This window comes from Mesocricetus auratus, unplaced genomic scaffold, assembly GCF_017639785.1.
Source record: "Mesocricetus auratus isolate SY011 unplaced genomic scaffold, BCM_Maur_2.0 Super-Scaffold_100006, whole genome shotgun sequence".
NCBI classification, from domain to species: Eukaryota; Metazoa; Chordata; class Mammalia; order Rodentia; family Cricetidae; genus Mesocricetus; species Mesocricetus auratus.
This window is the reverse complement of record NW_024429190.1, coordinates 42,909,127-42,933,197: the sequence shown is the minus strand read 5'-3', so window position 1 is coordinate 42,933,197 and position 24,071 is coordinate 42,909,127. Positions and strand designations below refer to the sequence as shown.

Genomic DNA, 24,071 nt, shown 5'->3' with positions numbered 1-24,071 from the left:
ACATCGTTGATTGCAATGACCTCAATGACAGTCACCTTAGAGAGGATGATAGTCTGTCCCTTCCAGAATTCTTACATTTACAAGCCAAGATCCATTTAGCTATTAAAGTTGATATAAGCATAGTATCTGTTCACACCATATTTTAAATTACCTTCTGCACATATGAAAGGGCCACCTTTGTTTTTCACATGGACCTCCAGGCACTCATCTGCAGTAAGTGCATTGATCTGCACTTCAAGAGTGTCCCACAATCACCTGATCAGGGTCACCAGTGAGGGTACATGTGGCACTCCTGGGTTGAGGCTGGGGAAGCTCCTTTGGTAACACCCACCCCTAGGGAGTCAGGTTGATGCTAACAATTAGAACTACAGGGTTCCGCACTCTGACTTACATTTGCAACTTCGAGCTGTGCAAACTTCCCCTTCTCTAATACTGAATCCTCAGAACCCTGTTTTTTTATGTATTTATTTATTTATTTATTGTATCCTTACAAGTCACCTGCAGCCACTTCACTGTCAAAGCTGAATTGGCTCACAGATGACAAATGTTAGAGTCCACACACGGGAAGAAAGACTGCTTTGTATCCTTTACTAGCAGGTGCTACTACTAATATAAAACCCTCAGGGGAAGCCGGCCGGTGGTGGCGCACGCCTTTAATCCCAGCACTCAGGAGGCAGAGGCAGGCGGATCTCTGTGAGTTCGAGGCCAGCCTGGTCTACAAGAGCTAGTTCCAGGACAGCCTCCAAAGCCACAGAGAAACCCTGTCTCAAAAAAACAAACAAACAAAAAAAAAAAAAAAAAAAAAAAAAACCTCAGGAATTGGGGTTGGGCTCACTAGTAGATGCTCAGACCTACAGGCTTGAGGCCCTGGGTTCGATTCCCCACATTGCAAAAACAAAATCAACAAAAAGTCTAAAGAGACACACTACTTAATGTGGTTTTCTGTTGAACCTTTTTATAGGTTCATCATGACTTGTTATGTGCCAATTTAGGGGACCATGATGAGCTCAGGCTGTTTCTTTGCCCACATTTCTGAAGTCAAACCTAGAGTCCTCTCATATAGGACTAAAACACTCCAAAGAATTCTACCTGAGCCTGGATTTCAAACAGTTGCCTGGGGGCTGGAGAGAGGGCTCGGTGATTGAGAATATTTGCTGCTCTTCCTTAGGGTCCAGGCTTTGTTCCCAGCACCCACATGGTAGCTAACCATCAGCGACTCCCATTCCAGCGGGCTCGATGCCCTCTTCAGGCTTCTGCAGGCACTGCAAGCATGTGGTGCACATACACACATGAAGGTAAAACACTCAAAAGCATAAAAACAAATCATTGTTAAAAACCAAAGAAAAAGAAGTAGCTTGTCTGCAATAAATACCGTGCTGTGGGGAATGAAGTGAAGGCCGTGACCACCAGATGCAAAACAGCGTCTGTTTCTACAACAGGGAACACTGGGGCCCCTCAAAGTTGGATTGCCTACACTTTGATGACATTTTGGCTTCTGACTGAGAAACACACAGTATTCCAGACTAGAGCAGCCAGGCGTCAATTCCTGAAGAAAACTGGCACAGGGTAGCTGTTTATTTTATGCAGACAAGCTCTGGAGTCATGATCCAAGTTTTCAGAAGTGTATACACTTCAAGGTCTGGCAGCCTCACTGCAATGAGCAAGACAAAGTAAGATCCAGACAAGCTGCCCAAGATTCAAAAACAGAGCCAGGACCTTGCCACGGGGGCTGGCAAACCAACAGCAAAAGGCTCGACAACCGCATGGGAAGGGGAGACGGCCCACTCTGCATGGACTTTGACTCTGATATCAGACCTTGCCGGGCCAAGAAGCAAAGCAACTAGGTAACTCATTTATCAAAAGTTTGCAAAACAAAATGCCACAGTCTGTTTGAATCACTGTTGGATGGCATCACAGTTACCTTGCTGGAAACATTAAGAAAGCAATACTAAGAGCTGGTCATGGCTCCAGGCATGGTGGGGCACACCTTTAATCCCAGACATTTGGGAGGCAGAGGCAGGTGGATGCCTGAGTTTAAGTCCAGCCGTGTCTACAGAGCGAGTTCGGAACAGCCAGAGCTACACAGAGAAACCCTGTCTCAAAAAACCAAAACCAAACAAACAAAAAGACTTGGGCATGGTGTTGCATACTTACAACCCCATGCATAAGTGGGCTGAGGAGGGGGACTGCAGGTGCCAATCTGATATGAAATGTGAAACGGGGTGCAGAGGTGCACAGTGGGAGGAACACTTACTCTGCAAGCGTGAGGGTCTGAGTCAGAATCCCCAGCACCCACACAAAAAGTTGGCACAGCTGCATACATCTGTAACCCCAGTGCTGGGAGCAGAGACAGGGGGATCCCAAGAGATGCCTCACTGAGCTCCTAGTACAGTAAGCAACCCTGTCTTACGGAGACAGAGTGAAGAATGAGAGCTGAAGCCTGTTCTCTTGCTTTGAGCTCTGAGCACAGGTGAACTGACCTACACAGTCACGAGCATGCACGCCACCCCCCAACACACACATATAACAATATTACATGACAAAATGTGTATCCCAATCCTACTGGGCTTCCAGAGATAACGATATTAAATTTCATGTCTTACTAACACAAGCCCGATTTAAGTACTATATACATACTCATTTGGTCTTTTTAATTTTTGGCCATCGAAGATACTAGATCTGGTTTTATTCCATTTTATAATTGTGGAAACTGAGTCATAGGGAAGCTAGAACCTTCTCTCGGTCCTTAAGCTAGTATGTGGCTGCACATGTGTTGATGGTTGGGACAGTGAGAGGAAATGATGACCTCAATTTTGATCTAACAATATTGTGGAAGATGAAAGCGTAAAGGTTTGTAAGCAGCTCAGCTTCACTCTGTAACACACATTCCCACAAAATTATATTCAATTTGCACAATGGCATAATGATTTGTTTTAACATGAAAAATTCATTTGCTATGTCTGAAACAAAGGAATGGGCTATTTTTGCTCTTACAAAAAACATCACAGTTAAACAAAAATCTGGGATGTCTCCTGCAGGAACTGTGGATCCAGGCTCCAAAGAAAGCAGGAGCTGAAAAGCAATAAACAAGGCTCAGTTGATTGGTAAAGTGCCTGAATAAACCAGAATGGGTGGTACACATCCACTCGGGAGGTGGAAGCAGGCAAATCAGGAATGTCAGGTCATCGTGGCTGCATACCAAATTTAGGGCCAGCCAAGGTAGTGAGACTTCACCCTAACACACAAAAGCAATAGATAGAAAAGACTGTTTAAAAACAACTTAAAGGGCAGGGTCCTTATAACTTAAAGGTCCTTATAAGTTCAGGAACAAATACTGTGAGACTATTAGGTGGATGGATGGATAGATAGATGGATAGATGGATGCATGGGTGGGTGGATGGGTGGATGGATGGATGGATACATAGATAGATAGATGACAGACTGAGTGACTGATAGATTTTAGCTATTGATAAAAGAGAAAGCCTCACTTTCAAATGAAAACAAAATAAAATCAAGCCCCAAGATACCTTTAATTAGGCTCACTGCTTTGAAAGAACTACTTTAACTGATTTTTTTCTTGCCCCCATTAACATCTTATGTTAATTTAAATAGATAATACTGTTATCAAATATATATTATATATATATATATAATAGAGAGAGAGAGAGAGAGAGAGAGAGAGAGAGAGAGAGAGAGAGAGAGAGAGAGAGAGAGAGAGAAAGCTACTTGCCATAGCTATTGCAGAGGATTAGAGGACAGCTTAAAGTTGTCAATTCTATTACAGAGTTGGTGATGATGTGTTGAGGTTGTTCAGAGGCAGCTTGCTGTAGAGACTAGGCTTGCAAGGTAAGAACACAGCAGATCTGTATTACCCCAAGGTCCACATTATCCAGACTCACTTAGAAATAGAGATGTATCACCGTATATCTAGCACCCACATGCCCAAAGGACAGCAAGCCGAAAAAATACTTAGAGTATTGTGTGTTGTTCAATGAGCAAAGGGACTAGCCAAGGAAGCAAGTGACAATGGACTCCATCTGCCAAGCTCCACCTAGAAGAAAGTGCCTATCTCATTCACACAAGGTTCTGAATACTCATTGGGAGCAATGGTAATATGTCAAGGAAGAGTCACTGCAAATGGGAGTCCTATTGGTCTAAATAATAAAACTCAGAGTCAGATATGCCACAACGACACCTTACCTCCTTAGCATCTCAGCAGACAAGAGAGTGAATTCCTGTTTCTCCCTGCTTATATCCTCTCTCCGCCCAGCCATCTCACTTTCTGTTTCCACTCAGCCATCTCACTTCCTGTCTGTGTATACAGACCTCCATAGTTAGGTAGTGGCAAGCTCCATTCCCTGACCTTCAGACAGGGTCAATCTGTACAAGCAAAATATCACCACAAATCACAGCAACGAGACTAGAACAAACCAAAGCAGAGTACCCATGGAAGTGTGAAGGGAGGGACATTTGTCCTGGTGCCTGTCCATGTGTCTCCTCTGCCTCCAGTGCTAGCTTTTCAATGTTTACTGTTGGTCCTCCCCGGGGAGGTCTTCCTGCATGCCTCCCAACATGGTGCCTTTCTTCCAGAGCACACATGTTCTTTCTACATAGCTATAGCTAATGCAGACAGATTATGGAGCATCTTCTCCTAATGATGATGAATAATGAGAAGCATCATCCCTGGGTGCCATCTGGCTCCTTCTCCAGGATGAATACCCTCCAGTCAGAAAGGCGTAAACCAACAGTAACTGAACTGAATCATGTAAACACTCCAGAGGTGGGTGGGGTACTTTTAGGGCCAAATTCTCTTTTGTTTTACTGTCATAGGTCGTCAGTGACAACCACACCACCAAAGTCAGGTGACCTTTGTGGTTATATCATATCTATCTCTCCATCCCTCCCTTCTTCCATCACTCTTCCCAGGGTCTTGCTATTTATTCCTGAAATCCTTCTGTCTCAGCCCCCTGAGTCCTGAGATTACAGGGTACACCATTCATTACTCAAGACATTTGTCAGCCGCTATCATTTGTGATCTCTTAGAAATTATTATTACGTTTACTTGGAGGGCAGACAGCACATATCACAGTGGATGGATAGAGGTCCGAGAACAACCTGAGGGAATCAGCTCTCTGGGGCCATACTCTGGTTGTCAGGCTTAGGGATAGGCACCTTTGCCTTTTCATTCATCTTGCTGGCTCATCGTTTCTGTTCCTAACACCATCTTTTCCCCGTTCTTTAAACCCTTGCTATGTCCTCCTGCCTTGGTTCTGTGTTTTGGAGTCCCTGTCTAGCTCCTACAATACTCAGGATATCAGTTTTCCTTTGTCCTGGGACACTATCAACCACTTTCACAGTGTGAGTACAGTGTATACACCATGTCTACCTATCCCCAGTCTGTTGATGGAACTACAGCTTTATACAGTCTCCCGCTCTGCGTCAACTACCTCTTAAAAGACTCAGCTCAAGCCTGAGAGCTGCTATCATGCTCTCAGCTAGAGGAGAGCTCACCCAGGTTCATGCACACAGCTCTGCCCATCACCCCTTCCTTACCTGCTGATCCAGAACTGCCTGTGACTAGCCTCCAACTCAAACCTCAGTCTTGGGGTCCCCAAGATGAAAGGGAGTCTCTATGTAGCCTTAGCTGTCCTGGCATTTGCTCTGTAGACCAGGCTGGCCTTGAACTCACAGAGATCAGCCTGCCTCTACCTCCAAGTGTTGGGATTAAAGGTGTGCACCACCACAGCCTGGCAGGATGAAAGCTCTTTAAGGGCAAGGCTCTTTGTTGGGCTTAGTACACTCTGCCGGGCACCCAGAGTTCACCCAGTGCATGATTTAGTAAGCAACCAATCTCACAAGCAGAAGGAGCTAAGTAAAAACATTGTGCCTGTGGTTAAAAAATAACTTGTGTCAGTGTCAACACTAAGCACTGACAGAGGAGGGGAAGTTTGAGTGTTAAACTGCTTGATCCAAGTACCTAGACATGTATTTCAACAAGCGACACTTCAGTTTCTAATTTACATTAGCTATTCTGAAAAACTCGCACTTAGAAATCTTAAATTCAAATAGTTGTTCCTTCCCTGGTAATAATCACATGGAAACTCTCAATTGAATTAAAAAGTTAAAATTTTAAAATTCTTTGTAGTATTTTTTTTCTTTTGAACTTTTTCATTCCCATGTTTCTAATTTTTAAAAGGCAAGAGTATGAGGTACACAATCATATAAAGCTACAAGGGAAATGCTATCTAACCAATACATTTACATTAAATTATGCTACCATTTTATAAAATGTCTACTATGCCAGAAACATTGTATCAATTTAAACATTGTATTTGTTTGTCTAGAACAAGAAAAATAGCATCTTTGATGACTGATAAAGTGCACATTTCTACATTCAGTTTAGAGCTGATCAAAAGTGGTAGGGTGAGCCTTGTGAAGTAAATGGCACGCCATGATGATATTGGCTTTTTCACTACGTTTAACATAAAAGCCAACGAAAACTCTGAAATCTTTTTTGTTGTTACTTTTGTTTTTTAAGATAGAGTTTTTCTGTGTAACAGCTCTGGTTCTGTAGACCAAGACAGCCTAGAACTCCCAGCGATCCGCCTGCCCCTGCCTCCCAAGTACTGGGATTAAAGGAGTGCGCCACCACTGCCCACTGAAAACTCTGAAATCTTCTTTGACCAAATTTTATCTTCTTTATAAAGCGCAACGCTCTTTCTTTTCTTCATTGTAAAAGTCAGTGATGGACACCTCATTTGCCATGGATGGTCTGAGGCACTCCACAACTTGGAAGAAGGAGAAAGACAAGAACAGATTTTAGAAATCCAACTGGTATAAGTGATGCTTGCGGAATTAAAATCACTTGGATGTGACATTTATTCACTTGCATGAACAATTTGTCTCCAGTTGTTGCTTCTTTTAAAGTTTTGAATCCCACTAAGGCATGCCATGCTAATTAAAACGTAATCTCTGGTTTGAAAGTTAACATGGGGACGTGGCGCAGAGCAGCGTGGCTCTGAGCCACGGCCGCTGCTGAGGGGATTACCTTCTTCTACCTTGCTTGCTTCCAAGGGGGAGGAGCATGTTTCTATGACCCTGTATCGGTCTGTTACACCTGCTTTGAAAGCGCTGTAAATCACACTCGGAGGAAGTGATCACTCGATCCCAAAGATGGATAAATGGGGGAAGCACAGATGATTGGCTAGTGAGAACTGTCTAAATTATTGTAACGCTCACATTGCAGCACAGGTTATCTTCTCACTTGAGAGATTTTTAAATGTTGGATCAGAATCCGTTTTTGAGCTGAGAGAGGCCCAGGAGCCATGAAAACTCCCCAAGGCTTCCTGGAAGTCCAGTTCCCTGCCCCAGCCCAGGCTGCCTCTCCCCTTCTGCTCCTTCTCTGGGGCCTCTTAATTCTCTGCCCTTCCACAAATAGTGCTCAGACAACTTCTCACTGTAGTCAAATGCAGTAAATGTTCAGGGATATCCATAGGGGAAGCCATTGGGAGAAACTTGATAGCCAACTGGACATATACATCAGGGCAGCAACTAATGCCCCGACAGCAAAATCTCTAGTTAGAAGGCCTGAGTCGTTTCTGTTACATGGCCAGCAAAGACAGGCTTCACTCCTGCCTCAGCTTTCCTACTGATGAAGCCTGGCTTTCTCCAAAATTGTGTTCCTTTCCTTGGCTAAGAAAATTAGGAGTTGGGACTGGAGACATTGCTCAGTGGTTAAGAATACTGGCTGCTCTTCCAAAGGATCAGGGTTCAATTTGCAGCACCCACAGAGCAGCTCACTCACAAACACCCATACACATAAAACTTTTAAAAATGAAAAAAATTAAATGAACCTTTACAGCCATAAAGAGATGTGTGTATGTGTGCATGTGCGTGTGTTCACAAGCATATGCATAAGAAAGAGAGAGAATGGAATACAAAAAATTATTTCCTATAGAAAGATCTGAAAGAGCATACACCTGTAACAATATACACCAATATTTTGATGTTGTTTTTTCTAGGAGATGAGAATAAGGGGAAAGTTTTTTTGTTTGTTTGTTTTGATTTATTGGTTTTGTTTTGTCTTAGATTGGAACACACTATATGGATCAGATGGACCGCAAATTGAAAACTTGCCTGCCTCTCCCTTCCCAGTACTGGAGCAATAGTCTGTGTGCCACCATATCTGACTTACAGATAAACTTTTACTTGTAACTTATTTTTAACTAATTTTTAAAAACAAAAGTTGATGTATAGTAGTGGTTTGCCTACATGTATGTCCTGTACCATGTACATGCCTGGTACCCAATGAGGCAAAAGAGGGGTGTTAGAGCCCCTGAAACTAGTTACAGGTGTTTGTGAGCTGCTACGTGGATGCTGGACATCAAACCCAGATCCTTGGAAAGAATAGCAAGTGCTTTTAACCTCTGGGCCTTTTCTCCAGGCCCACACCCCTGAAGATAAGATACAGATAAGATATAGAAAATAAATACTTCTATAAACACACACACACACACACACCTCTGGCAATAGAACAAGCAAGGAACGGGGCCGTGTTGCATCTGAAAGTACTAAGCTGACCAGTTCCTTGTCAGAGACTGATCTACATTCATGAAGTCCCTTTCTCAACCATCCCCGATAATACCAAGACAATTCTGTGTACGCTGCAAACTGAAGAAGACAACCGTGCAGGTTCCAGGGCACTAAGACAGTGAGTATCACTCCAAGTAGACCCTAAGACAGTGTTCTCAACCTTCCTGGTGCGTGATCCTTTTATACAGTTCCTCGTGCTGTGCTGACAACTCCTCCCATCCCCCCCCCCCGCAGCCATAAATTTATTTTTGTTGCTACTTCATAACTATAATTTTTCTACTGTTATGAATCTGAATGCAAGTATCTGTGTTCTCTGATCGTCATTTTGGGGCCATGGCCTACAGGTTGAGAACTACTGCTCTGTGGGAAAAGAAGCTCAGGCAAGGTAGCCAGGAAAGGGGCCATCTCAGAACACAATTCTGGTCACATTAGAATCTGTGTAATGACAGAGGCAGGGAACTTGATCAGCTGCTCAGGGGGTATGACAGCTCATGTCCTGTGTAAACTTCACTGAGTCATGGGACACCTAGGTATCAGGTTAAACATTGATTCTGGGTATGTCTGAAACATTTGAGTGGATGGTCTGACTACAGCAGACACTCACACACATTCTCTCTCTCTCTCTTTGTCTCTCTCTCTGTCTCTGTCTGTCTCTCTGTGTCTGTCTCTCTGTCTGTGTGTCTGTGTGTGTGTGTGTGTGTGTGTGTGCTCGCACCCATGTGTGCGTGTGTTGGAGGGATCCATTCAAAACCTTGAGGGGTTAAAAAAGGAAAGGCAGCCCATACTGAATTCCCTCTCTGCCTGCCTGTGCTGAGCTAGGTCACTGATTTTTCTCCTGCCACATTCAGTTCTTAGCTCTCCCCTGTTCATCCACAGAAGTGCTCCTTTGCATCAGACCCTGCTCTGGGTACCAAGGTCTAGCGGTGAGCAAAACAATCAAGGACTCTCCTCTATTGGAGCTTAGGCAGGTGAGTAGATCGATAAAAAGGAAATGTGAATAAAATAAGATGATTCCAGGTAATAGGAATTACCTGAAGTGTATTCCTAGTAATTCCAGGTTATGTATTTCCTAAAGTAACAGTGCAACACACTTCTAGACTTAAGAATAGGTCATAGCTTTGAGATGTAACCTTTACAGAGGTCACTGAGCACCCTATCCTATCACTAGCGAATCAAAGCAGCAAAGAATGGAGCTGTGGTCTCCTGTGATGAATGAAGAGGTTAGTTCCGGAAGAACTTGTTAGGTCACCAGGAAGTTCAATGCTAACCAGTAGAAAGAGAATATAAGTGCTATACATGCATGTTTAAGTTATCTGGTAAACAGATTTGAAAATGATGAAACAAACCAAGGACATTTAATTTTGGCCCATGTGATCTCTGGCCCTGTATATGCAAAACATATTGTTAGCACGCAACCAACACAGAATCTTACTGAGGTACCATGCACTCTGTTTCTCAAGATGTGCCTCAGTATCCACTATGCTCCCACTGACTGGCATCTCATTCCAGAACAGCTACATGGCTCAGTAGCCACATGGCTGTCGGACTGGAGAGGAATGATCTAAACTATAAATAAATCCTTCTACGATACAAGTTAACTTTAGGTTTAACATCCTTGTAAAATCTAATCTTAGGAATAGGTTTATTTTCATAAACAATTATCAAACTCACATCCTTTGGCTAAAAATGCAAGGCAATGGCAAGTGGCACTCGTTGAAAAGACTTAAAAAAATGTCCAAGCTTGTCTCCCAAAGCTACTGCTTCTGAAGCCCTCAGACTCATTTTTCAAAGTCAAAAATAAATTATGTAATCAATCCAGTGCCATGAACAGAAACCTTCCAACAGATACTTCAGAGTTCATCAAGTCTGGGACATTCTTTTTATAGCCGAGGAGGAGCCTTGCCAGCCCTTGCACCTGGTAGCCAGCTTCTGTCTGCCTGACAGTCAACTAATTTTCAGCTGATGCGGACACTATGCTGTCCCCTGCAATTGCACAATAAGCCATAGCTGGCAAGCTATCCCAATGGACATTTCAGAGAATGCATTGGTGTGGACAGAAAGTCTTCAGAACACACCTACCCAAACCAACTCAGAACTCTTTCCTGAAGAGCAAAAAACAGACCAACAGATGAAATTCCAGCATAGTTACAGCCATTACGGTGGGAAGGATAGCTAAGAATGTCTGAAAACCTGAACCATGTTCTTCAGAGTCATCGGACTTGGGGACACAATGCTCAGTGTGGCCATTCCCCATCATCGCTCTGGCAAAGACAGAACAGCCACGCAAGAGGCCCATTGGTGACAAGGCTCTATTGAAAGGCCTGAAAATCATGGTGTGGATAATACATTGCTACCTTAAAATATCAAGCAGATGGCGAATTTGATGGTTAGTTTTGAGACAGGGTCTCACTACGTATGCCTGACTGAAGTGGAACTTGCTATATAAGGTCAGGCTGGCCTCAAACTTACGGAGTTATGACAAAGGTGTGCACTACCACACCTGACCCAGATGGTAAGATTTGAACACAAGTTGATCCTCAGTAAGAAGTAAACAAAACAAAGTTAATAGCAGAAGTAAATAAACAACTTTAAATGTTTTTAATTAAGTCATGTAGCAGCCAAAAAAAAGCCTTGGCTTTAATATGCAGGGGTATTGATAGTTAAGCTTCATTGTTGGTTTATCTGCATTTAGAATCTCTGAAGAAACATGTCACCAATTATCTATGAAAATATCTATGGCGTTTCCAGTTTAACTGAGGAAGAAAGCCCCTCCCTGCTTGTGGGAAGTACCAACCCACGGGGTAGGATCCCAGACTAAATATACAGGAGTTGCCTGGAGGGCACTGACATTCCTCTCTCTGCTCTCTGACTGTGGACCCAACAAGACCAGCTGCCACCGCCATGCCTTCCCCTCCATGATGGGCTCTACCCTTGCTTAAACCATGAACCAAAGTAACAACAATGAGAAAGTGGTGTCCACCACTCTCATGTAAAGCAAGGTACCCCAGTTGGGATGTGTGTTGGGGGTGGTGGATGCACTCAGTCCCGAGGGCTCCTGAGAAAGATGGGCTTACAGAGTCTCAAGCAAGGATACACTTTCTTTTGTTTCTCTTTGCTAGACATTTCAAAAAGAAACACTGCTTTTAAGTCTATGAATGATTATAGAAACAACATTATTGTAAGGGAGTCTATACGGTTTACTTTGAGATTTGTGTCACCTCCAAGCAGTGTAGTTTATAGAAGATGGTCCAATGGGTAAAGATGCTGGCAGAGCAAGCCCGACAACCCAAATTCAATCCCTAGAACCCACATGAAGGTGGAGAGAACCAACCCCATAATGTTGCCCTACACACGCCTGTACACACTGTAGCATGGACACAGAAAGGAATACACTTACCGTAATTACAATTACAAAAAGCAATAAATAAGAAATTTTAAGAGAACCACAGCTTAGTTGCTATAGAAAAGGAAAACATTTTTTTTCTCACAGGCTATAAGAAGCATACAAATACATCTTCTCTGGCATCATTTAATCGGGTTATCGTCTCCAAGCAAACTTCTGGACATGCATCTCCCTCACAGTTACCCTAGCTTCACTCTACTGACCCTCTCCCCACCCTTGTCCCCCTTTCCCCGTATCGCCCCCCAAATTTAGCATCTCATTTGAGAACAGATAAGGAATATCCTCTTTGGGAAAAGCGGTATGAGGCTGCAGTGACAAGAGTTCCCTGATGGAAAGGGACGGCAAGGATGGGCTACCCATCCCATCAGTTATTAAACACCCATGCTGTGCACAGACTGGACAACAAATCCAGAAGACCAGAAACAGGGTCATAAACGGTATGTGAAGAACTGTGTTCCGATGTGGTAAAGAAGAAGTAAAAGCATTTGGCACTTAGAAACAAAACAAAGCAACCACCCATTGTGGTGCTGGAGAGACCACTCAGTGGTTAAGAGCACTTGCCGCTCCTCTGAGTTCAGTTCTCAGCACTCATGAGAGACGGCTCACAGCCACCTGTAACTCCAGCTCTGAGGGACCCGATGCCCTCTCCTGGCTTCTGTGGCATCCACATACATGTGGTGTTCACTCATACAGGCACACAGATACATCTGAACAGAAGTAACAAAAACATATCTAGAGACTGGAGAGATGAAGAGCATTTGGAGCTCTTCCAGAGGACCTGAATTTGGTTTCCAACACCACAATTGGGTGGTTCACACCTATCTGTAACTCCAGCTCCAGGAAATCTAATATTCTCTTCTGGCCTCCATGCACACCTGCATACATTCACATAGAGACATACATGTGTACACTGTGCTACTCAAAGAGACAATGGTTTCTAAGCAATCAGTGCATGATGGTGCAGAATCATGCTTAAAATATTCATTAAAGCACAGGAAAAAAACTGAGTTTTAATATAAAAACGTGCGCAGAGTGCCTTGTGAGGACTCAGATGCCCACTGCAGCCAAACCTTAAGAAAGCAGCATTTGCTGAGTGGTAGCAGTATTCTTAAAAAGTCATCACTGCTTCTCTGTTTTTTTGTTACCTGTATGTCTGAAGCCAAGTTTTCTTCAGCTACTCAGTGAAAATGACATATCACAAAGAATGGATGGAGACCTACCCCCTTCTACCACACCAGATATCAAAAAGATCTGAGAAAATCAAACTGGGCCACTATTACTGCTAAACACTTTATAGAAAATATAGTTACAATCCATGAAAATGTTCCTTATATTACCATGTAAGGAGTTCGTTGCTTTTATATTTAAAATAAATTTTAAAATCAGTATCTTCACAATATCTCAGTTGTAATTTCTAATAGAGTAAGTGTTGATAGGAAACTTGATAACATTCATTTTGTTTTGTTGATATAGGATCTCCCTAGATAGCCCTGGCTGGCCTGGAGCTCACTCTGTAGACCAGGCTGGCCTTGAACTTACAGAGATCCACCTGCCTCTGCCTCCCAAGTGCTGGATTAAAGGTGAACGCCACCACACACGGCACACTTGGTAACTTTTTAAAGGAGAACATTGACCCTCAGGCAAAAACATTTCAGATGCTATCCTAATGCATTTGGTGATGGAAACTTTTCTCTGTGGAGTAACTCAAGAATGTTCTGTGGAACAGCCAACGGAAGGGCCATATCACAGTGGAAAATTAGCCCTCCCTGCCTAGACTCCTTAGATATTCTGTGGCAAATTAACTCAGATACTGATGAAAGGACCTCCTCCCAAACAGGAGCCCTATGCCTATGGCAGCGAAGATATGTTTGGTTTGGCAAGCACAACCAGGGCTGATCTCATCGGCTCAGAGGAAGCCTTAATCTAGAGAATTCGGTCACTTGAGCAAACGCTACAGAACAGTCGAGAGAAATGTGGTGCCGGTTTGCACACTCCTACAACAGATAATCCTGTTTGGAGACATCTTGCTTGCCAAGGTGTCTCAGGAGCATAATAGATATGTCAGTTAAAATCAGGACCACTGTCATTTACTATTCTATTTCTGACAAGAACCAAATGCCTGACTTAAGTAGCTATGTTGCAAACAACCCTTTCAAATAAAATGAGCAGGATGGCAGCAATTTGTACTCTAACAGCAATTCATGTTGGTAAAAACTGCACAAGCCAAAAAGATCTTAAGGATTATATTTCAAAGATGGCTTTTTTAGAATAGAGAGTAAGACTAATTCTCTGCTCGGAGCAAGACTGAAAGCCTCCGATACAGAATTTTGCTGTAAATCTCTCGCTTCTCTCAGGGGTCCAAATGACTGGCCAGAGCTTGTTCACAGATGGTTGGGGAAGACCTTGGGGAAGAGTCAAAACTGTGAGACGCTGCACAATGTTCTGTGCAAAATCCTTCGGGAAAGGTAGCTGTTTAACCCTGTCCTCTTTATCCGAGATCTTCCCAAATAGCAGGAACCCTTAGGTTTATTCATGGAGTTTTGTAGGAGTTGAGTTAATAAAATGTTGGTCAAGGATGACAAGAGCGTCACCTGGGAGCTGAAGACCTCCACATTCCTACTCTCTTTTCCCCAAACCCTTGGAATGTTACCACTTAATCTGCTTCCATTAAACCTTCTTGAGTACAGAGGCCAATGACATGGTTCAGTGGGTAAAGGTGCCTGCTGCCAAGTCTGCTGACCTGTGGTACCCAGAACCGCAAGGTAAAAAGAGAGGCTACAGCTTTCCTCTGACCTCCACACACACCCCACGGCATGCACACCTCCCCAGTGCACACCAAACAAATACATAAAATACAATCTTAAAGTTCATGCCCGTAAATGCGTATTACTATGGGTATTTTCTTTCTTTGATTGGCAGTGCTGAAGATGGAAGCCAGGGATTTGTGCCCGCTGGGTGACTGCTTAGAACCTCAAGCCAGCAGACTCACTTCTGGGTCCCACTCTATCTCCCTTAACCCTCCCAGCAACTGCATGAGATAATTACTGTAATTTTACTGATGAGCAAGCACGCTCAGTTGCCCGAGGTCACCAGTTCATACGTAACAGAGACAGGATTTGAATCCAGAAGTTAGTCTCTCTGATCTTTCAAGTGTGACTCTGTGGAGCGTTTCCGAAACACAGGCGTGGTTACCACTACATGAGTCATAGCACTGAGACATTTGAGTAGGATGGTGGCTTTAAGCTTCACACATCAGCTTAACCAAAACAACAACAACAAAAAAACAAACAAACAAAAAGCTTTTCTCTACACCCAGGGCATGTGTTAGACTTCGACTTCCTGACCCTCCTGGCACAGATACCTTCCTCCTTGCTTCTGCTAATGACTTCTGAGACACCAGCCAGGGTGGCAACCACTGAGTCGGTGAGTTAAAGGAACAGACAAAAGTGAGTGTTCCCAAATCCACTGCTGTCCCTTGACATCTTCAGGAGCGTTGTTCCAGGATCCCACAGACGCCAGAACCCGCAGGTGCTCTAGTCTCTTGTACAAACAGTTTGTAAATAACCTCTGCACAACCCCCTTTATCCTTCAAATAATCTCTAGATGGCCCGTAATGCCAGACATAATGTCAGTGCTCTGTGACACCAAGGACAAGAGAAAGCGTGTTTGCACACGTTCAGCATAAGCTTGATGTGTTTTTGCAAATATTTTCTATCGGCTGCCAGCTGAATCCACTGACATGGAACCCGTGGCTATGGAGGGCCAAGCAATAGAACATTAATTTCCCAATGATATTCTGACATCCTGGAGAGCGTGCAAAAGAACCTAGGAGGAAGCAACAGAGAACGTTGGCATTTCTACTCACATTTTAAACATGGAGGTCATGGGGGAACACTCCTCTTACCCCAGCAGGCAGGCAGATTAGCAATTCAAGATCAACCTCAACTATATAGAGGGTTTGCATTTGAGATCGGCCTGAGCCCCGTGAAACCCGCTGTTAAAAAAAGGAGCTAGGCAGTGATGATACATGCCTTTAATCCCAGCACTCAGGAGGCAAAGGCAGGCAGATCTCCATGTTCAAGGCCAGCCTGGTCTACAGAATAAGTTCCAGGACAGCCAGGAATACACAGAGAAACCCTGTCTCAAAACTAAATGAATAAATAAAATAGCAAAAGAAAGAAGAGAAAGGAAAGTATGAGAACCACAGATTTTTCTGTCATTTTCAAGAACTTTGGCGTCCTTGCTCAGTATAAGTGGCCGACAGCTCCTGTCCCAGAAGCATGCTTGTGTCTAACACCTGAGACAGCAGACCATCAGGCCACTGGTGGGGTTAGCTGTGTGGAGCCCATGGCTGCTTCTTGTGTGCTATGCTAAACTACATTTCCTCCCGAGGGTCCAACTGAGAAGGTGGCTACATGGATTACATTTTCATTTTATGTGCACTGTTATTCATGAAACAGACAGGCAGCTTGAAGTAAGTCCCAAAAAGACCTACGAAGAATGCTGGTAGCAGTCAAACAGAAACAGACGGGGAAACAGCAGAGCCTCGGCTGCACCTCTACATTCCTCCCAGACACATCATAACACCAGCGTGATCCGATCTGGGCAGAAGTTGGCAAAAGGACAAAGACACAAAAGAACTCTGATAGCATCAAAACTTAGACTCATAGCTCTGTTCTCATCAACCAATGACCTTTGTATGTGTAAATATGATCTCTGCCTTGGGAAACTGGCTGAAAAGGATTTCATGCGGTTGATAAATAACTGTATTTTTCTTAATGGGATTAAAGAATGTGACCTAGAACTTTGCTACCCAAAATGCAGTTTGCAATAGAAAAGCCTGGCCTCCACTAGTCACTTATGGGAATGCAGTCTTGGGGACCACCAAGCACTGAGCCGTGATTTCTACTTTAACCCATCACCCATGGCTCATGTGCACACTGCAACTCAAGAGGAACTGGAACTTCAAAGCCAAAGCCATAAACAACATGAGTCCCGACAATTCAGCTCTTGTTTATAATTCTAGGCAGGCTTTTCTGTTGAATTTTTGAACCCGGAAGTTTACATTTTAAATAGATATTATAAATATCCTTCACCAGGCGTTGGTGGAGCACGCCTTTAGTCCCAGCACTAGGGAGGCAGAGGCTGGCAGATCTCTGTGAGTTCTGGGTCAGCCTGGGCTACAAAGTGAGTTCCAGGACAGGCTCCAAAGCTACATAGAGAAACCCGGTCTTGAAAAACAAAACAAAACAGAAAGATCATCCTCAAGAGTTTGCTGTCAGCCTGGTCTACATAAAATCAGGTCTCACAAACAACAACAATGTACTAAATATCCTTCAACAAACACTATGAACTCCCTGTAAATCCCAAATTCTGTTAAACTATGTATAAGAGCAGTGTTTTCTCGTTACTCCCGGCACACTCAAAATAAGCATCCCGACCCCGGCATCATACAAACTCTGCAGTCACCCATGCCTTATCTTTTGATCCCCACCTCAACTTACTTTAGTTTGATCGTCTGCTTTAAACACATAGCAGAGGCTCTGCCTGTTGGCAGCCTCCTCCTTAATGAGACAAGCAAAGTAGCTGGGGTCGTGACTGTTGTGAATGAGTTTGTGAACACGCTGAGGCTTGCACTCAAAGATGCTGGAGCAGATCAGCGGGTCCCACTGTTGACTTTTTCTCAGGTCAGGTTCACATCTCAGTCCCGAGGGTGAAACCCAAAGCCGGACTTGCTTGATCCCAGGCACCTTTTTGGAGCCCTGGTCACTGAGTCTTCGTACTTCGGCCACCACCCATGGCAGCATGGGCATAGTAGTGAGAGAATGCACAGGTAAGGCGCCCACCAGCTGTAAGCCGAAGTCCACCGAGAGCTCATGAGGGAACGGATGCTTCCTCGCTGTGAATGTGATCACGTCCATCCTGGGAGAGGTCTGGAGAGCCAGGAAATCGTGCTACTCTTTCCCTGGTTTAAATGGAGTAATCTATTTCACATGCTTCTGAAGGCAGAATCCTGGGGGAGAGAAACAGAATTTAATCAAGTCACAGCAATAGCCACTTGCAGAGTTATTACCCCAGAATTTAACAGTCTGACACTCAAATGTAAGAAGAAATGGATATTTGTTCAAATAAACTCTACCTAGAATGAGATTTCCTGAAATTTTATTACACATAAAACCTAGAAATGGTGTAACTGTCACATTCATTGTGGAACACAAAGACCCTACTGGGAATCTGTTGGAGAATATGAGCCTCACAGAGTGAGGGGAAAAAAAAATGCAGGGCAGAGGAGGGGCTGGAGAGATGGCTCAGAGTGTAAGAAGACCTGTTGCTCTGGCAGAGGACCTGGGCTCCTTTCCCAGTACCCACATGTTGGTTCACAGCCACCTGTAACTCCAGTTCCAGAGGATCTGATAGCTAAGCATATACATGGTGCAAACAAACAAAACATACATGCAGGTAAAACACTCACACATAAGAGTGGGAACACATGCACACTCGTGCTCGTGCTCATGCATGTACACATACACACACACGAGAGCACAGGAGAAAATGAGACAGCTCTGACAGCTACACACTCTGTTGGACTATTTAAAAATTATTTCAGGGAGTTTCTCTAAGACAACAAAATTCAATAGAAGTAACCCCTTACCCTCAAAAGAATTTTGTGAAGGAAAAAAAATCAACCCATTACTCATCATAGTTAATTGAACCAGACCCATTTTAAATAGTTGACCTACTCACTTATGATACCAGCAAATTCATTTTTTAAACAAAAACCCAGGATCTCACTCATTCTAGGCTATTGTTCTACCACTAAGCTATAGCCCCAGGGCATAGTCAATTATTATTTAATTTAATTTTTTGAAGCAGGGCAATAGGTTTTTGTTTGTACTTTTGGTTTTGGTATGAATGTTTTGCCTGCATGTATGTATGTGTAGCATGTTGAATGCCAGGTGCCCAAGGAGGCCTGAAGAGGGCATTAGATCCCCTGAAACTGGAGTTACAGATGGTTTTAAGCCTCCGTGTGGGTGTTTGCAACCAAACCAGGTCCTCTATAAAACAGTCAGTGCTATTAACCGCTGAGCCATCTCTTCAGCCCCAAGAGTTGGAGTTTATTAATATATTTTAATATAAATTTAAGCACTGGCATTAGAAGAAAAAAAGGAGGTGGCTTCCCATCAAGACATTCCTCAGGATATGGGCATGGGCTTTGCAAAGGACAGCTCCCCCTACTTAAAATTCAAAGGGCCCTCCTGAGTCTGTCCAGAGGTACAGACTCACAGTTTCATACTCTTTTTTTTTTTTGTTTTTTTGTTTTGTTTTGTTTTTTTTCGAGACAGGGTTTCTCTGTGGCTTTGGAGGCTGTCCTGGAACTAGCTCTTGTAGACCAGGCTGGCCTCGAACTCACAGAGATCCGCCTGCCTCTGCCTCCCATGTGCTGGGATTAAAGGCGTGCGCCACCAATGCCCAGCCTAGTTTCATACTCTTTTAACATAATTTTGCTGCGTATCATGTTCAAAACACTAGCCTTGGGTCACTCTGCCAACAGATGCCAACATTATCTTTTCCAAACCCAAATTCTCTTGACTAAATTCTTTATCATCAGTAACTACCTTTGAGGTATCTTTTTTTGCGGGGGAAGCGGGGGCTGGTTTTTTGAGAAATCATTTCTCTGTGTAGCCTTGCCTATCCTGGAGCTAGTTCTGTAGACAGGGTTGGCCTCGAACTCATTGAGATCCACCTGCCTCTGCCTCCCGGGGCTGGGATGAAAGGTGTGTGCCACCACCCCCTGAAACCTTTGATGTATCTTGAGGCTCATCCCAGAGGATGGCAAAACGCTTTTGTGCAAAGCTCAGTTGCCAATAGCATCTTAAGCTCTACTCACCCCAGCCCCATTCAGCCTTCAGTCGCCATGCCTCCCCCTGGAGCACGGACACAAAAAGCAGCCCCATGAAGGACAGGACTGTACTTCTCTTTTTCGCTCTGACACAGAGTCGGGCTTCAAGGGTGCCTTAAAGAATGAGCATCATCCTAGTCTTAAAAGGAGGCCGATGATGAAGAAGGAAGAGAAGGAAGGGTACCATCTTTCCTGAACCTTGAACCTCCCTCAGCCTCCATCTTCCTTTTCATTCTTCTCACACAAATTCTTCCCTAATATCTTCCTCTTGGTGTCTTCTCGCCCTGATGCCCATCCTTTTCTGCTTGGTCCTCATCCACACTGTAGAGCCACTGAAACTGCACGAATTAAAGCCACCCAGGTCTTGCAGGTTGTGAAATCCAAAGACAGCAAAATGGCCCTTCCATTGCCTCGCTCCCTCTGATGGATTTTCCAGGCAGGCCACACCTCCCTTTTTCCTTTTGTTTTCACATTATTGTATGTTGGCATGTGTGTCAGTGGACATAACTGGGTGGAACTGTACATGGAGGACAAAGGGTGAGGTTGGGAATCATCCCCCCAGCACTGTTCCAGCTTATTCATGTGGTGATGTTTTGTTCGTGCTCTAACAAATAAAGCTTGCCTGAAGATCAGAGGGCGGAGCTAGCCGCTTGTTAACCATAGAGGTCTGGAGGTCTATACAGACAGACAGGAAGTGAGATGCCTGGGCAGAGAGAGGAATATAAGGTGGGAGGAGACAGTATAAGGTGGGAGGAAACAGGAGCTCGGTCTCCTCTCAGTCTGAGGATTTCATAGGGCTAAGAGCTCTAGCGGCTGGCTGTTCGGCTTCTCTGATCTTTCAGCTTTTACCCCGTAATATCTGACTCTGGGCTTTTATTGTTAAGACAAACTGGAATTGTGCTACATATTCCTTTAGGCAGGGTCTCTCAATCAAGTCCAGAGCTTCCTGGTATAGTTTCCATAGCCGGCTTACTCTGAGGATCCCCTGTCTCTGCCTTCCCAGGCTGTAATTACAGGTAGACTGCCACACCCAGCCAGCATGTCTGAGAGCTCTGGTGACCGTAACTCTGGTCCTCACACTTTCGTGGCTTACCTGTCCCATCTCCCCAGACTTTGTCCACATCCCTTCTTGAGACTCTTCTGGCTCCTGTCTTACCTGCAGGGTGCCTGTTCTCAGGTTATTTGAAGGCCCCACAACTTCTGTTTGGTCCCATTCCCTTCCCTTTTCCCAACTGCTTTTTCTGTGGACAATAGTATCTGTGGGGGCCAAGAAACACAGTCAACTACTCATATTACTGTGAACATGACACACTCTAGATGTATTGTCTAAAGGTGACTCTTAAGAATCAGGAGACCACAGTCCTTGAATAGCTCATTACAAGGTGACATGGAAGAGTTTGCATCTGGCCCTGAAGCCCACCCTCTTCATACCCCACAAAATGAGCTGATCGCATCCACTCTATTAATTCCCAAGTATTTTTCTCCCAGACAATCTCCTTTCTGAGTTCCAGATGAGCCATTCATATTTCTACATCCTCTCCGCTGATAAGCTCCTCAGCCAGGAATCTAATTGTCTCACAACTAACTCAGTCTCATCTCCCTCCTTCCCAGAACTTCTCCTGCATCCCAGCAAACAGCGCCTCTGTTCATTTTATGTCATTCACTGCTCTCCATTCCTAGAGCAAACACCTGAGACAATCGACTTGGAAAGAGAAAAGCTTTGGCTTATGACTGCACTCCTCCAGACTGCGATGGGTTGTGCTGTCACTTTTTTTAGGTGAGAAAGGACACTGTGGCAGAAAGGCATGGCATTTAATTCATACAAACAAAAGAGGGCATGAGGAAGGACCTGGGGTCCCACCATCTCCCTCAAAGGCACAGTCTTAAACAACTTGAAGACTTCCCACAAGGCCTACCTCTTACAGGATCCGTTCTCTCAGTAGTGACTTCCCAAAGATCACACTTTTATTACCACGTGGGCCTTCTGGCAGCCTCCTGGATGCATAGGACAGCACTGGCCAAGTCACTGGGACTCCTCCCTCATCCCATCAGTCCTGACTCTACCATATAAATGCACCTGACCTTCCTGTCCCCTAGAGTCCTCTGCTGCTATCTATCAATCATCTCATGCCATGAGCTCTACACTGAACCTTCTCTTGGAATCCTCAGCCCTATAGTCCCCTTAATGTCCTCTTCCACAACACTTGGTTGCTTTTAAGATAGAGAACCAGTCACAGTCCCCACACAAGATGTGGTTTCTCATGGCCTGGTGACACAGCACATGCTGTTCCCTTCCCCTCTTTCAAACATCACTGACTGTAAGAGATCAGGTTGTTTTCCTTGCTTGAAGCTGGCAAGCTGGCCTTCAGGGTTAAGCCGCTGAGAGAAGAAACCAGATTCCTGCACGGAAGGTAAAGGACCAACAGTAACGACCAGAGTTAGCGTTGATGTCAATTTCCCACCTTCCATGGGCAGGATGACACCTGTGGCAGTCATTACAGTAGAAGAAGCAAGGCTTAGAGAAGCTGGCTGCATTATGGGCAGGGATATGTCCACCTAGCACCACAGGAAGTCACTATTTCCATCTACCATGGATGTTGAGGGCAGAAACGTGATGGGAAGTGTAGCTCAGAATAAAGGCATCTGGTGACCCTGCTCATGAGCTGTGTAGAAACACTAGCTACCCAGAGAGAAGAATCATCTCTCAATCAGCCCCACGCTCATCCCTCAAGTCCAGCCTAAATATTGACATCACTGCTGGGGCAACCGTGGCTGCTTCCTAGGGAAGTCAGAGCCACCGGCGGCATGCCTTTTCCATTACTGCACTGAACCCTATGGTCACATTTATTTTAAGAGTCTGAATAGGCATCCTTCAACAGATTACAAGCTTCATAAACTATTAAGATTTAGGGTTAGAAAAATCACTATTTGAATTTTAAAGCTTTTTTAATATAGAAATGAAGTCTGTTCTTCATTCTGTTTTCCATATTCCATATATATATACATATATATATATATTCTGAAAGTAAAATCTTGTAATTTGAACATAGTTTAGAACTATTTTTAAGAATTATTTTTATTATTTTAACTATGTGTATGTGTGTGAGTGTGTGCACATGAATTCATGGGCCCTAGGAGGTCAGAGGCATCAGATCTCTCTAGAGCTGGAATTACAGGCAGTTGTGAGCCACTCAGTGTGGATGCTGGGAACTGAACTCTGCCTTCTTAAAGAGCAGTAAGCCCTCTTAGCTGAGATACCTCTCAAGCCCCAGGGCTATGTTTTATGTTGATTTTTTTTCTTCTTATTTTATCTATTTGTTTATTGGCTTTTTATTAATTCAATTTATTCATTTGTTTCACATCCTGACAGCATTTCTCCCCATTCCCTCCCCCACCTCCCCTCTTGCCCCCCCCATCCACTCCACCTCTGTTTTTGTTCAGAAAGGGGCAGAACTCCCATGGGTGTCATCAAAGCATGGCATATCAAGCTGAGGTAGGACTAAGCTCCTCCCCTTACATTAAGGCAGGGTAAGGTAACCCCATGAGGAATACAGCCAAAGCATTCAGGACAAACCCTAGTCCTAGTACTAGGAGACCCACAAGTAGTTCAAACTACACAACTGTCACAATGATGCAGAGGGCCAAGGTCTGTCCCAGGAAGGCTCCCTAGCTCCTATGGAGCTCCAGAGTTTGCGAGCTCCTATGAACCCAGGTTAGTTGTTTCTGTGGGTTCCCTTGGCTATCTGGCTTGTATAATCCTTCCTCCCTCTCTTCCCCAAGCTCAGCCCAGTGCTTGGCTTTGGGTCTCTGCATCTGTTTCCATCAGTCACTGGATGAAGGTTCTCTGATAACTACTGGAGTAGTTACCAATATGATTACAAGAGATGGCCAGTTCAGGCTACCTATCCACTATTGTATTTATTGCTTTTTTTTTTTTTTTTGAGACAACGTTTCTCTGTGTAACCACACAGACCTTGAACTCACAGAAATCCGCCAGGGTCTACCTCCCGAGTGCTAGAATTAAAGGGCACGCACCACCAAGACTGGCCTTTCTTTTCATCTTAAATATTGAAACATTCAACAACAAAGCAAGACACTATTACTTTTTAAGATTTATTTATTATGTATATAGTGTTCTACCTGCGTGTGTGCCTGCACTCCAGAAGAGGGCACCAG

General features: G+C 44.2%; 1 protein-coding gene across 2 annotated transcripts in view; it reads right to left on the bottom strand.

The window, feature by feature from the left end:
* Tbc1d1 (TBC1 domain family member 1) overlaps positions 1-24,071 on the bottom strand; it is a 190,873-nt gene that overhangs the window by 159,202 nt on the left and 7,600 nt on the right. For both annotated transcript variants that reach the window (XM_005074384.4, XM_013116552.3), the window contains exon 2: positions 17,500-18,008. In XM_005074384.4, the coding sequence (XP_005074441.1) occupies positions 17,500-17,916 (417 nt within the window). In that variant the 5' untranslated portion in view covers positions 17,917-18,008. The remainder of the gene's footprint in view (positions 1-17,499; positions 18,009-24,071) is intronic.